Source organism: Chelmon rostratus, chromosome 7 (genome assembly GCF_017976325.1).
Source record: "Chelmon rostratus isolate fCheRos1 chromosome 7, fCheRos1.pri, whole genome shotgun sequence".
NCBI lineage: Eukaryota > Metazoa > Chordata > Actinopteri > Chaetodontiformes > Chaetodontidae > Chelmon > Chelmon rostratus.
This window is the reverse complement of record NC_055664.1, coordinates 9,125,726-9,139,715: the sequence shown is the minus strand read 5'-3', so window position 1 is coordinate 9,139,715 and position 13,990 is coordinate 9,125,726. Positions and strand designations below refer to the sequence as shown.

General features: G+C 46.7%; 1 protein-coding gene across 2 annotated transcripts in view; it reads right to left on the bottom strand.

Annotated features, from left to right (window-relative positions):
* The window catches only part of ets1 (v-ets avian erythroblastosis virus E26 oncogene homolog 1), a 35,326-nt gene that overhangs the window by 7,212 nt on the left and 14,124 nt on the right, over positions 1 to 13,990 (bottom strand). For both annotated transcript variants that reach the window (XM_041940567.1, XM_041940568.1), the window contains 5 exons: positions 4,369 to 4,488; positions 3,448 to 3,648; positions 3,054 to 3,131; positions 2,360 to 2,605; positions 726 to 986 (listed from right to left, as the gene is read on the bottom strand). In XM_041940567.1, coding sequence (XP_041796501.1) covers positions 726 to 986; positions 2,360 to 2,605; positions 3,054 to 3,131; positions 3,448 to 3,648; positions 4,369 to 4,488 — 906 coding nt within the window. The remainder of the gene's footprint in view (positions 1 to 725; positions 987 to 2,359; positions 2,606 to 3,053; positions 3,132 to 3,447; positions 3,649 to 4,368; positions 4,489 to 13,990) is intronic.

Sequence of the window (13,990 nt, the reverse complement as noted above, 5' to 3'; positions counted from 1 at the left end):
ATTTTACCGGCGTTGCTAGGACGACCTGGAAAAATAGGTTGAGATGCGGGCTGCAGATAACAAGATGAGAAGTGAAGACACAACAAAAGAGTGCCAGAGAGAGCGAGAGACAGAGAGAGCGAGAGAGAGAGAGAGAAGAGAGAGAGAAGAGAGAAAGAAGAAGAAGGTACGAGTGAGATCTATTCTGTTTCCTGTAATGTGCATGACTCGGGCTGTCAGGGTAAAAGGTGTTGTTGTTTTTTTTTTTTTTTCTTTTGGTCTAAAAGCAGTACATGAAGGCACCACCACATCTGGGGCTTTTGCAGAGCATCAACAAGTGCGTTACAGCTGCACTCAATTTTATTCCCTGTAGAACTGATGGCAGGAACTCAATTCTGCACCTTTGAGAATATTTCATCGAAAATACAAGAAGAAGAGCATGCAAATACTACTTTGTATCTGGTTTTAATGTGCACAGATGCATTCTGTGAAAAGGGCTTGTTAAACTTTAGACTGAGCTTTTTTTTCTTTTCAGTTATTGATAAATTAATGCTGTAGTCATGGAAATTTTCAAGATTATGGGATTTTTTTTCATAATGTACAACAAAGACTATAAGTGTAAGTGTGCTTGTTACCCTGTGCATTCCCTGCCATTACTTTTTAAAAATGTTTGCTGTGAAAAAGGTCTTTAAAATGCTGCAACATTTTTCAAGGCTTTTTGAAACTACGACCTCTGGACATCTCACCTGTGTATCCAGCCAGTGCCGCTGCCGGGATGACGGGTTTATCCTTGCTGAGGTCTGAGCGCTCCCTCACATAGTCTTTGAAAGTGCCCTTGGGCTTGTGGCCATGCAAGGCGGTGGGGTAATCTTCCGAGTCGAAGCTGTCGTATGAAGGTACCCGCTGGAGGCTGCTGAATGAAGACTGGCTGCTCCATGACTGGGTCAATCGGTCACAGCTCTCAAAGCTCTCGATGCTCTCGAAGGAGTCCTGGCCGCCGAGCTTACCTGTGAGGGGGGAGCCAAGGGAAAGTAGGCAAGAGAGAGAGAAATAAAGTCTTTACAACAGCAGCAAATTTTAGCTTATCTCAATCTAAAAACTCCAAAGCCTGGATTTGTATTAAGTATGACTGTCAGACTTTTTCTGTAAAAAAAAACAAAAGAATGGATGTGTAGCAACTTTTCATCATACTTCACACAGCGCATATGTATGTTAACTGTTGTTGCATTGAACAAAGGAGCAATATTTACATGAGTGACATACACAACACCTTAGCAGAAAAATATGTTCCTTCTCAAGGATTCTCAAGGATTGTTTTGTACGGTGCCACGTCTCTCTCCATTTCGCACCTCATTTCCCTTTCACAACCACATTTGGATTTGATTTTAAATGGAAGACAATCGCACAAAAAAAAAAAAAAAAATTGCCTTGCTATTTTTGACCTTGGGAAAGATAAGAGGACTCTTTCAATGGTGAGCCATTATCAAGTGACAGATAATGCGGCACCTCGATTGATGCAGAAATCTACGACCGCTGAAATTGGAGCCACATGTGGATCTCAGCAGCGGTGCTGCAGAATTCTTTCCCACGTTGGGAACGCTCAGAAGCTTGGTATGTGTCATGCATGGGGATTGGACCTCATACCTTACAGGCAAATGCTTAAAGCACTGGGAGGGAGGCTTGTATAGTGTACATGGCACATGCTCTTCATTTATACAGCTGGGGATTTGTGAGAAGAAAATCCTGGCTTTATGGCTATAAATGTAAACCATGCTGCTAATTCCTCTGTAAACTATCACTGGGAGAGAAAACAAGCCGGTGCATTCAGAAAAGCAAACAGTTTCATGAGAAAGCCCCACGCTTGATAGCTGAGGATGACACCTCTATCTCCTTACCAAGAAAGTTCAGCAGAGGAAAGGAAAAAAAAAAACTGTCTTGAAGGTTACACCACTAGAGCTCTTTTACATAAAGGACAGGCGGCAAGAGAACACGTTGTGGCTTTGGTTTCGTGCATCACTCTGACAAAAACAATAGAGTTTTCTTTTTTTCTCGCTCTCTTTCTCCCAACCCAGTCTAGAGTGTACGAGACGGTTTTGCTCGAACCACAAACCAACCAGAGGGCCTGCTTTTCTTCTTCTTCTAATACATGCACGCTGATGTGGCATGACAAGATTTTGGTAGCTTCAGCACAATCACACGCACGCAGACACCCACACAAACACTTAACATTCACACGCGCTCACACATGCATGCACACATGGACGCGTTTATCACACAGACTGTTGATCACGACAGAAAAGCAGCACATCGTTCACTGCAGTACTTCTACAGACTAATGCTACGCTGCTCTATATTGATCATCCAGTGCATGACCCCTCACCTCTGCTGAGGCGTCCCACGCACATGTTGTCAGGGGACACCACCTCCTGCTTGACAGAGAAGTAGTCCCCCTGTAGCGGGTTGAGGGGCGTGTCGCGGAGGATGACAGCGGGGTATTCACTCTCATACTTAAGCGTCAGCAGTTCCTCCGAGCTGATGGGATGAAGTGTCTGGTAGGACTCCGTGATGAAGCCGGGCTCTGAGTATTCAGAAGGAGGGACACACTGAGCATGCTCAACACCGTAGCCTGGAGACACAGAAGGGAAACGAGTGTAGATAGAGAGCAGGGAGGGAGAGCAGGCAGCAAAGCAGAAGAGGAAGATCAATCTTAGGAGAGCGGAGTCATTATCTGTCTTGTGCTGAACTGCTCCCCATAGTGTGAGAAGAGTTCATAACAAAACACAGCCCTGAATGCATAAGATGAATCTTGTAGATGTGAGGCAGAGGTATTGATTGGACATGTGCCTAACTTTGGCAAAACTTACATATTATTTCCTATGATGCTGTATGTGGTCGTTATAGATCTATAGCTACAGGGTTTTTTACTGGGATCTATAGCTGGTTTTTTGTACACTGAGAAAGGTCACTTAATCTTTTATTCACAACACTAAACGGCTCCTTCGGCATTTCCATTCATATTTCAGGCACGCATCTATTACACAGAGTGACTGGCTACGAGAGGGACGAGTACTTACTGACAAAGTAGTCTGAGGTATAACGTGATTCCTGGAAGTTGGAGGTCAGTCCATTGATGGGGTAATGCTTTGTATCCTCTTCATGAAAAATAGATAGAGAATGAGTGTCAGTGACCTCGTCATTGATTTCTTGTATCATGTAACTGCATCCAGCGTTATCAAAAATTAATGACCTGAGCTAAATTGTGTCTTTCCGTTTGGCTCCTGTTACTATTGCAAATGCCAACAGTGTCTTAAATTGGTGCAAAGAGAGACATCACAACATGTGGTGCGTGTTTTTTTTACACACCGTGTGCATGATGAAAAGTCAGTGGTCAATGGTCTTAAAACCATCTTATAATGCGCAAAAACAAATAAACAAACAGGAAATCGGTGTAGTAACTTGTGGCCTTACCTTTCTGAAGCATCTCTAAATGTTCCCAAAGGATGTCGCCCACAAAATCAGGCGCTAAGTCCAGGAAGCGATCCTTCCCCATCGCACACAGGGTGGCTCCGTTCATACAGAATTTGTCAAAGTCGACATTCTTCAGACTGAACTCGTTCACTGTCCATGTTAGCCACTCAGCCACATGGTTTTCTGTCCACTGTCTGGGATCTGAGGAGGATCACGGCTGTTATATTCACCAGTTTTTATGCAGAGTATTCAGACAGAGGTGCACATACCACACATACATTCAAACATCCATCTCAACCGACTGATACAACAATTCAGATTATAGTTATAGCACTACAATACTGCACCGCATCCTGTATTGTGCACCTTTATCACAATCAGAACGCAGATCTTTTGTTGTGCCGCCAACTATCAAACCGCCTCTGTGGTAAATATATCTTCGCATAACAAGTCAATCAACAACAAACAGGGTGGCAGCAGTAATGACAAGCCGAAACCATAGTTTGCAGATATAGTATGATTACACAGACGCACACACACACTAAAAGTCCTGCTGTTTCCACACAGCATGAAGAGGCTCTGTGGTCGGCCTCCATTTAGGAAGCTAACTCATTATTTCACTGTCTGTCTCTGCGTCTACATTCTCTGGAAGCTGCAGTCAGTCAGTCTGCCTGGAGTGAAATGTACAGTTTGTAATGTAAGGGCACTGCTGGAATAACTGGGTGTCTCCTGGTTCTCAGTGAATCCTTCAAAGAGATGCCTTCATTGAGTTATCTAAAGCTGGCTATGATGTGATCTAGCAAATGCACATGTCTGGCACGTGACACATCCAGGTGGTTATGAGGGCTCGTGCTTTACTGATAAGATTTCATTTCCCCCCATGAAAATGTTTCAGGCATATTAAGAGTACACGCAGCTTACCTTTGGGAATACCCAGCCGCTGCTGCTCCTTCGTGAAGCCACTGAACGTGGCCTTCAGAGCCTGGGACATCATCTCTTTACTTCCTGGAGTTAGCAGGGGGACATCTCCACACTCCGGATCTGCCAATCACAAAGAAAAAAGCAAAGAACATTGATTATGACATTATTTTGAGTAATATCAATATCTGTTTAATTTGGGATTACAATTAGTAATATGCTAATATTATATATTGCTTTATTTATGATTGACAATCCAAGCTACAACACTGCATCCTGTATTGTGTGTCATGCTGATAACGCTTACTGAATGAAAAATTGAATTGAGACAGAGGGAGAGCGGGAAAGAGAGACTTGTAAATGTGATTCAGTTAGTCATCAACACACACACACATGCACACGCACAAATGCACCCACACACACACACACACAAAATCAACACAGTTGTATCTGACCGTGATCAACAACATGGCTCAACAATTACATCTTGTCTAGACAGACACCCTCTCCGTATCAGAGCCTATCAATCTAAACAAGAGCTGTCACACTGTCTCATGCGAAGTGTTTTAAAACTGAGGTAACATTGCATGTGGACTATTTTTGCACAGTGATACACACGTTTCAGTGGGCTGAGTAACAGACGGTGGAAATCGTTTTTTTCAGGAGTTTATAAACAAAATTTCGCGCATGGTGAGTTCAGGAAATGTCGTACGACCACTTTTTAACAATTGTCTACTTTTTCTGGTATTTCAGGCATTGTCTTGAGGTAAATCCCGCTCATCTGGCACTCTGCATTAAAATAAACACCCAAGCTTATTTGCAAATACTGCAAACACCAACCTCTCTCCTCCCCTCACATTCTGGGTGGGAGAGCAGCGCCTGGTGCCCATCCGTGACACCATGACCCCTGCTGGCCCTCCTACCATGTTCCCCCGACACAGTGGGCCTACTGTCGCCGGCCCAAGCACGGGGTCAAACACTCTGAGAGGTCAAGGGTCGAGGGATGAGGTGATGATGTCACCGTGGCTGCTGGCGGGTGGCTAGGAGAGTCGGGGGTGGGCTGTCTCGAGGGTCTCGGTCACACACTAGGGTTACTGTTCTCTGCTCACAGCCAGTGGGCACCCTGTGTGGAACAGAGCTCCCTTTGATGGCTTTAAACAGTGCCTGATGACTCGCACTCATCTAATTAGATTGACCAGGCTGCAGAAGTATGGGATGAGGAGGGGGAAGCAAGGGCCATGACAAGGGGAGAAGGGGAAAGACCCCCAGGCCACTAACATTAGAACAGACCGCTAAAGACTAATCTGGCCAAAACTGAACAAATCACTTGTAAATAGACACAAGAAGGCTCTGTGGTGTTCCCATTAACTGACATGCCTTTATCACCCATCTACAAAGTCCCCAGACTCACTTACACAACAAAGACAGACATGATCTCTTAGCGACTGCAGTATGGTGTAATGGCATTGTCTTGTCTAATCAACGTGGGTGGGGTGAAGTGAAAAACCAAAACAAAGCATCTTGGGGCTTCAGCAGGTTATGGCACAAAAATCGAGGGTTCAATCGGGCTTAGTTTGTGGCCGCGTTTCTCATCTGTGCCGTCCGTCTCCATCGCTAATCGTTAAAAAACAGATCACTAAAGGCTGGAAGGCAAAACCAGTGATGAGGATTAGTTGTGTCACTCCTCTCGCAGCACCAACATTCGTCGAACCCAGATGTCCTGGCATCTCCTGCCGCTGGTGGCTTCATCTGCCAGCAGCACGCTGGGGCAACATACAGTTCATGCTTGTTTTTTGCCACTCGCTGACGTCTCGACCTCGTCTGGAATGCGCAGCAGCTGTCCCTGCTTCGCCCGTGTAACCAATGTCTGTCTGGCTGTTCGTAAAATTAGGTCTCCCACTTACTTTTTTCTCTCTTTGGCTCTTTTTTTCCCCCCTTATTTTCTCTTTCTAAAGAAAGAAACCCCACAACGGGCCCAAGACGGAGGACACACAAGAGCTCCTTGCTTCTTCATGTGATTCAATTAGGCCTGTAATAATATATTGCTCTCTGTTGCACTGGTGAACAAACAGAAAGTTATTCATTCAAGTCAAGACAGAAGAGCTGAGAATAAACACTGTTTTACAGTCTCACATAAGACCTCAGTTAAACTATTGTCAGACACAGCTCACACACCAAAATAAACCGTGCAGAAAATAAGACCTGAGCTGTCTTTGTGTACAAGTTAACGCTGACAGCGAGACTGCCTGAGCCTCTGCAGAGCTCATTTTTCTTTTGAGCAGTGTTGGTAGTACAAAAACGTACATGTTGCAAACTGAGATGGGACTGGGGCTCAGACAGTCTGCGCTTTGATGTGAAGGCGAGGGGCGAACTGCGGCAGTTTATTTAAGCTGGATCGAGTGGAGTTTGTCTGCACTTTCGAACCGTTTACGCCCCTCCCTCTCCATCGCTTTTATGAACCCAGCCCCGGCCTGGATTTGCCTACACAGACATGAACCCACTTAAGCACTAAATCCTCCATCAAAGACGCTCAACACCATCGTGCATGAGAGCTACCATTAGACACTCCGAGGAGAGAAATATGCGAGCCATGATTACAGAGCAAATTAAAATGTGAGCTGCAATTTGTGTGATTTCTTTTGTTTTTATTTTGAATGACTTCTTTCCCCCCGTTCAAAATGAGCTTGAAGTGGGATTTTTGTTTATTGTGTTGCAGCAATTCAAAGCACAAACCATGTTTTCTAAGTTTGGACTGTTAGGTGACAGCACTAATTGCACTTTCAACAAAACACTTTACTTTCTGGAGTGCATCTTACACATCGTGCATGTACGTACATTACTTTGTGGCGCTTTTGTGAACTGATTTGAGATCTGAAAAACGTGAAGCAGAAGACACAGCAGCGCTGAGAGGCAAATAAAAACCTAAAAGCGCAATGATAATAGAGCAGACTCCATGGTGAATGATCCATATGAAAGTTATCTGTGGCAGTGCTAATGTACAGTGTGCATCCATTAGTGAGAGAGGCGAGCTTGTATCTAGACGATCTCTAGTAAATGATGAAGTCCTGATAGGATTTCAATGCCTGCGAGTCCCATTAGATACAGAATGGTCAGCGTGTACTGAGAGTTAGAGCATCCACAAGTCATCACTTTCCACATTAGACGGTGTGGGTCTGTCCGCAAAATGAGTCCCATCCACTTAGCTCGTGAAATGTGGGAGTGGGCGTAAATCACGGGGCAACATTATGGTATTCGTGTTTCACTAACAAGACTCCGAGTAAAAAGAGCGTCTGGAGTGAAAAGTAAGAAATGAAACCAATTCCTTCTAATGATGTAGAAGGAATCACTAGTCGGTCTATTCTAAGAATGACTGATAAAGTGAGACTGATGTTCAGTCTGTATGTACAGTAAAAAGGTATTGATCAGCCACTCCCCTCCTGATATGATATGAGTAATGGACAGGCTGCTGAGTGTGACGATGATATTTTCCTCCGGGGATTGTCTCCGACTGATTGTGCACCCTCACCGCCCTGCCCTCGTGACCGAGCCCCAGCCCAACCTTAGACGGAGGGTCTGTTAAACGGACACACATATGAGCACATATCTATACACACACACACGAGCTAAATTAGCAGCCCTCCTCGCCTGCGCGCCAGAGCGTGGGCGTGAAATTGGGATTTTTGCGACTGGGGCTGGAGTCTGTGGGGCTGGGAAAGGCAGGGCTGGGCAGGGCAGGACGGGGGCTGGGGAAGATAGCAAGGGAGAATCTCGGGTGGGTGAGTGGGGCGGGGGCGGGGATGAGTCACCGGGCTGTAATATGAACCCATCACAGGACGAGAGAAGCGAGGAGTGGGCACAGCGGAGAGGACGGGACAGAGAGACAGAAGAATGAATGGGAGGTCTCATAAAGCTCCCTCTCTTCTCCTTGTCTCTGGAGTGACATCACAGTGGGATCAGTGCCATCTCCCAGCCTCTGGCGGAGACTCAGTTCATTCATAAAAGCCTGGGCTGCTGCCTCCACACAGAATGATGCAACGATACAAGCAGAGCAGGCAACCAGGCCCAACAAATAAGGGACAATATGCTTTCTATCGTGTCACTGAGCTATAAATAGCCCTATAGAGTCGATCCAATGAGTGGGCGTGTGTTGCTGTGAGGAAAAGAGAGTCGGCTGTGGCATAAAAAAAAAAAAAAGAGAATGGCATCTAAAAGGCTATTCAAAGCTGGGCTTTTGAGAACTGAATACGTTATGGTCAGATAACCATTTATTTATATCTGTGTCAAAGTATGTGGTAATCCATGCCTCCCTGTCTATGGCCTTCTGTAGCTGAGTGTACAGGGGGGCTTTTTTTTTAAATCAGCAAAAGAGTCAATTTCCTGTGGCTAAGTTGCCATTTCCTGTGGGAAGTGAGGTGAGATGTGGGTTCAGGTGAGGGTCAAACATTTCAGAACCGCCACTAAGGCCTCGCACCTTTCCTGAATATCCCTACATGCATGCAGGTACATATGAGGGGGGTCACGACATGGCGCAGGGAAAAAGAGAAGCGGTCTTGGCGACTTGCCAGGGGCTGATAATCGGCTCTTTAAGGCAGACCAGTCTGCCCACAGCAGACCAGAGGTGACAGTGGTATCTGAGAGAGCCTTTGATGGAGATCCGTATCTGAACCCCTGGTCTGAGAACGCGGGGTCATAAACCCCACCAACATGAAGGGGGCCCATTCAGCGCCACGGGGTGATAAAGTGGCGGCTGAGGGCTGTAGTGGAGCAAGAGGAGGAGGACGGGGTGGCAGTCTGGTTTTGAGAGGGCTGCTTGTTCGGCCAGCCGCTCCGCTGTTTAGATTTCCATCTCGTTGCCAAGGACCAGGAATAGATGTGTAGGCCTGGCTCAAGCTGAACTGAAGGAGGCAGACCAGGCCTAAACCCAAGCCTGCTGCACAGCACAGGGCAGCGTAAACCCAAAGAGATCCAACTCAGAGACCAGGACTGTCCCACCATCGTGTGCTGAAACACTGGTTTTATTCTTAGGTCTCCACCACTGGATTCTGGCTGCCCTCTTGAAGCACAAGCCTGTGGTGGCGAACAGCAGCTGTACGGGACGAGGCCGCTACTGCTGACATCTGTCTTTGGCCATGTAACTAGAGTTGTTCAGGATCATCACCACCACAGACATACCGGCTACTGAAGCAGACTGTAAGTGAGACTAATACCCCATAGCTGCCTTGCTGTCTTTCTTTCCTCCACTCCCCCCATCTCTGAAATCATATTAGCTTCTGATGTGAAAGTGCATTAACTCTACTGTTTATGGCAAAGTCTCAGCGCTTGATACGACATTACCTCTGCGCTCGGAATGATACGCGCCACCGCCAACAGACGCTAAACATATTTTTGCTAAAAGCTTGATGGAAAGTCTTTCCTTTCCAGAAGAAGGAGGGAAACTGAGACAAGGCACTTTCAGCGGGATTTGGCTCTGTGTTGCTTATTTAACTGCCTACAAGCTTTGTTGCCCTGTGATCTTTAACAGTGTGAAAAGGCCTGGTTTTCGGTATGCTTCAACTATTAGGAGGTTGAGCAACAGTACTGTACTTCTCACAACAGCCAGCAGCACAAGGTTTCTATTACTTTCCTGCCAAGGCCCAATATGCACTCTCGCAAGCATCTTGAAGGTTTTCCATGACCTCCGTATATGCTAAATATTTATAATGAAAGCACTAGTTAGTCAAAAAGGATTTGACTGTCTTGTTTTATCCATCAGTGGGAGGCATAGTGGCGAGAAAGGGGAACTGACAGGCGAGCACCGCACTGGAGAGTGCAGGTGGTGTGAGCGTAGCTGCATCCAGGCTCGCTGCCCTCCCAGGCTCCATCCCTGTTGTAAACAGACAGGGGATGCTCTGGGGGAACTGTTTAGGCGTAAAACCAAACACGCGACATATCTGACAAACAGTTTACTCTCTGTGTTGCATTTTTTCCACAAAACACGGTGCCTGCCCCATTTTTAGTCCAAACTGATACATTCCACAACCAGGTCCCAGATAAAAGTGTGAATTTTGTGGGACAGCATGCGGCCGCACATTCGCACACGTCGACGGGATAGCCTGCAGCTTCTTTTGTGCAATGCATACGACTGTAAGTGTTGTAGTGGCTGGGTCTAATTAGACATCGCTCATATATAAGAGCTTGTTGCTTGTTTGAAGGCAAGCTATGGGCGACAGATGGATACTTGATAAATAAATTCCCCCCAGACCGCAGTGTTTTCATGCTGCGTGCCTCACATTCCACCTCTGTTTTACAATCACTAATGTGCTTCTCACAGCTTTCTTGTTTTCCTCTAATGTGACCAAAAATGACTTGTGGTCCAAGTGGCAAAATGGTTTCAGCTCAAAATGATGAATTGCCCGTCTATTTTAAGCTCAGAGTAGGCTCCGTGGCTAATGGGAGCATAAAACATCAAACATCTGGCCACATCTCTCTTCCTTTATCTTATTTAAGATATGCACGTTATTTTTCATGACGCTATAAGAGCCTGAAGCTTTGGCTGACTTGGCTGATTAGAAGATGTAAACCGTGATTTGATAAGCGGAAAGTTACAACTGCGTTTTGCAATAAGAGATGGAGGTGATTTCCTAAACATGTGCATATTATTGCAGATGTGTAAACTCATGCTCACCACTTCTATCTATCTCCCTCTCTCTCTTCCTATCTCTCTCTCTCTTAGACACACACACACGCACACACACACTCGCACACACGCAGATAGGCTGTGACTCATGCCATCAGAGAATGACTGGACTTCAGGGGATATCGTGCTGCTCCAGTTGACAATGTGACTGGTTATGATGAAAGCAGTGACCATATCTTGTAAAATTCCTGCTCAATGACTCAGACTTTGTCACGGTTGGCAGTAACTATGCATAAAACAAACACATGTTTCGGGCAGCAAACAGAGCATCTCTAATGAGCGTTTATGTAAAGATCGCTTCATTAAAAAGATAATTTTTCACCGACGAGATGGCACTCCTGAACTGGAATGTTGGCAAAGTCAAGTTCTGGATGTGCGGACAGCAGAAGAGGTCAGTGAAGGCAACTCGTGTATGTAAAAATAGATACAGGGCAGGTGAGGATAGGAAGGCAAAGGAATCCCACTGCTTCTGCTCGTGTAGCTAAACTCCAGCGGCGGCCTAAAAACTTCCACCGAGTCCCACTCCCCCACCTCCTCCTGCCAGAACACACATGTGCCTCCCATTCGACTGCGCCGCTGAGGCCAAACTCATCATGAGCGCCACAGAGTCGCACCTACACAGCAGAGCCGGCCACCCACACAAACACACCCTTCTTTATCATTCTTTGCCCTGGCAGGCCAGTCAATCAATACAACTGTAACTGCTGTAGGTCTGATACACATGGAGCCTGCGGCTGCGCCCCATTTGTTCACCTGATTACAAAAGCAGCATGCAATGCGTGTTGACTCCAAAAACAGGTGGTGTGCAGCAAGCGCAGACAAAAGAGAAAACAAGGGAAGAAAACCTGGACCGTACGCTGAACAAAATGTGTGACGCGGCCCTTTTGAGGACAGCTGAACATCTGCGGTGGAAAAGACCTGCTGCCTTTCAGGACCGTGGACTGGGGTTCTGAAAGCAGGCACGTTTCTAAACTGGCCTAGTTTCCATGCCATTATAGGAAACGCAGCTCCTAAATGTGGAGCCATAAAACAGAAACAGCAACAGAGCGAGCGGACGAAAAAAGTTACAAAGCACTCAGGACGACGTCGAGATGAGTGGGCGGCTGCGGAGCCATTTTGGGGCAGCGTCAGGCCGGTTAGGGTTCACGGTCGGACTGGTAATGCAGGGAGGGGAGAGGCCTGCGGTGGCAGAAGTCAGTAAGCGAGCCAAGCAGACGCACAGTCGGACAGCCAGTGGCGTGTGGTGCAGCAGGCGTCTAGTGCCATGACTCAGGGATTACAAGCAAGGAATGAATGGGGATGGGACAAAGTGCACTCACCAGGAACTCACTATACACCACATCAAGGCGTCATGAGAGAAACTCATGTGGCCAACAGAGAGACACTGGAAACAGAGGAAGAAAGGGAAAGGAGGGGGAGGAACGCTAGAGGAGGAATTGTGTGTGTGTGTGTGGGTGGGTGAATGATTGAAAAGAGTTGTCTGTTGCAAAAAAAAGCTTGTCAGTGCTTTATTTCCCCCACTGAGGAACATGTTTTCCTTTGTTTTGGTTGTTGGCTTTTTGTGGAATGTGAGTAAAGCAAGAAGCTGTGGAGGACTGATTGTATTTTGATCTCTCATTAATGTTTCTAGCATAACGAGGACTTTTCACTGCCATCATGCCGACCACACCTTGGAAGGCCTCTCTTTCTTCAACCCCCCCACCTTCACCATATGCTTACTATTTAGCAGACTGCTGTATCTGGTGCTAACACGCCTTACTTTATGACTAAGCTTTATAAGCAAAGATTAAGGCGTGTAGTCACCAGGGAAGCGCTGTGATAGGACCCACGCAGTATAATTGTTTTATGTTTATATGGGCAGCGCGGCAGATGACTGGCTGAATGAAGGAGCAATGAATGAAGAGCTGACTGAATGGGGGGATAACCCATTTGATGTAACACAGTGGCATAACTGAGCAGCCTGGGAAAGAAAAAAAGACAAGGTCATTGTGGAAACTCACAGAAAGCTTCTTCACTAGCATCCAGCCAGTCTGTTGACAAGTCTGACCAACACAGGGAGGCCCATTGAGGAGGCTGGTATCTGTTGCCCTCTAGGCTCAGACATGGCCTGGTCAGACACTACTCAGTGACATATGGGTGATGCCCTGAACACTGGACTGACTAATCAAGTTTGGACCATATCGTCCTCAGTTTGACACGGCGCACATTGGATGGAAAACGGGCCGGTTTGCCTAGTTTGGCCCGATTCATTGACAGACCACATCAAGAGAAGCCTGGATCACCCAAACAGTGTTTGCACAGCTGCCAGGCAGCCACGCACACTCAAACATTGGCATATATTACAGTGCGCTACTGAAGGAGTGCTGACACAAACACACCGAAGCAAAAACCTGAAGCTTATGTAACGCCTTCTGTTCTAACACAAGCTACCCGTCTCCACACCGCACCGACATGGGAGGCACCTTAGGAACGTCAGCGAAGCCTTTCTGAGAGTCATCTGTGTGGCATGGCCTGTGTGTGCTTGTGTGCGCATACAGTATGTGGTCGGGCGTGGAGCGGGATGCCTTATAAGGGTTCGCAGCAGAAGCATCAGGCACGCCAGTTACAACAAACAGCAGCGTTTTGATCAGATAAAAGTGGGCCTCCCACTCATGCTCCTTCTGTGCCTCCATGCATGCCACCAAGCAGGGCATGCTCGCACGCATTCCTGTCAGCCACTGAACCCTGACCTTCAGGCCCGACGAACGGAGAGGGAAAGTAAAAGAGGGACGACTCCCTCAGGTCTAACACAGACAATCTGTGTGTTGTAAATGATCGACAGCGCCGTTGTCTGAAATGTTTACTTGGTTAACCGAAGAACGAGGTTACTGGAGTACGCTTCCACACTCCATAAGAACTTCGGCAACACAAGGCGTTTGTGCTTTCATGTCTGTAATTTCACAATCCAAC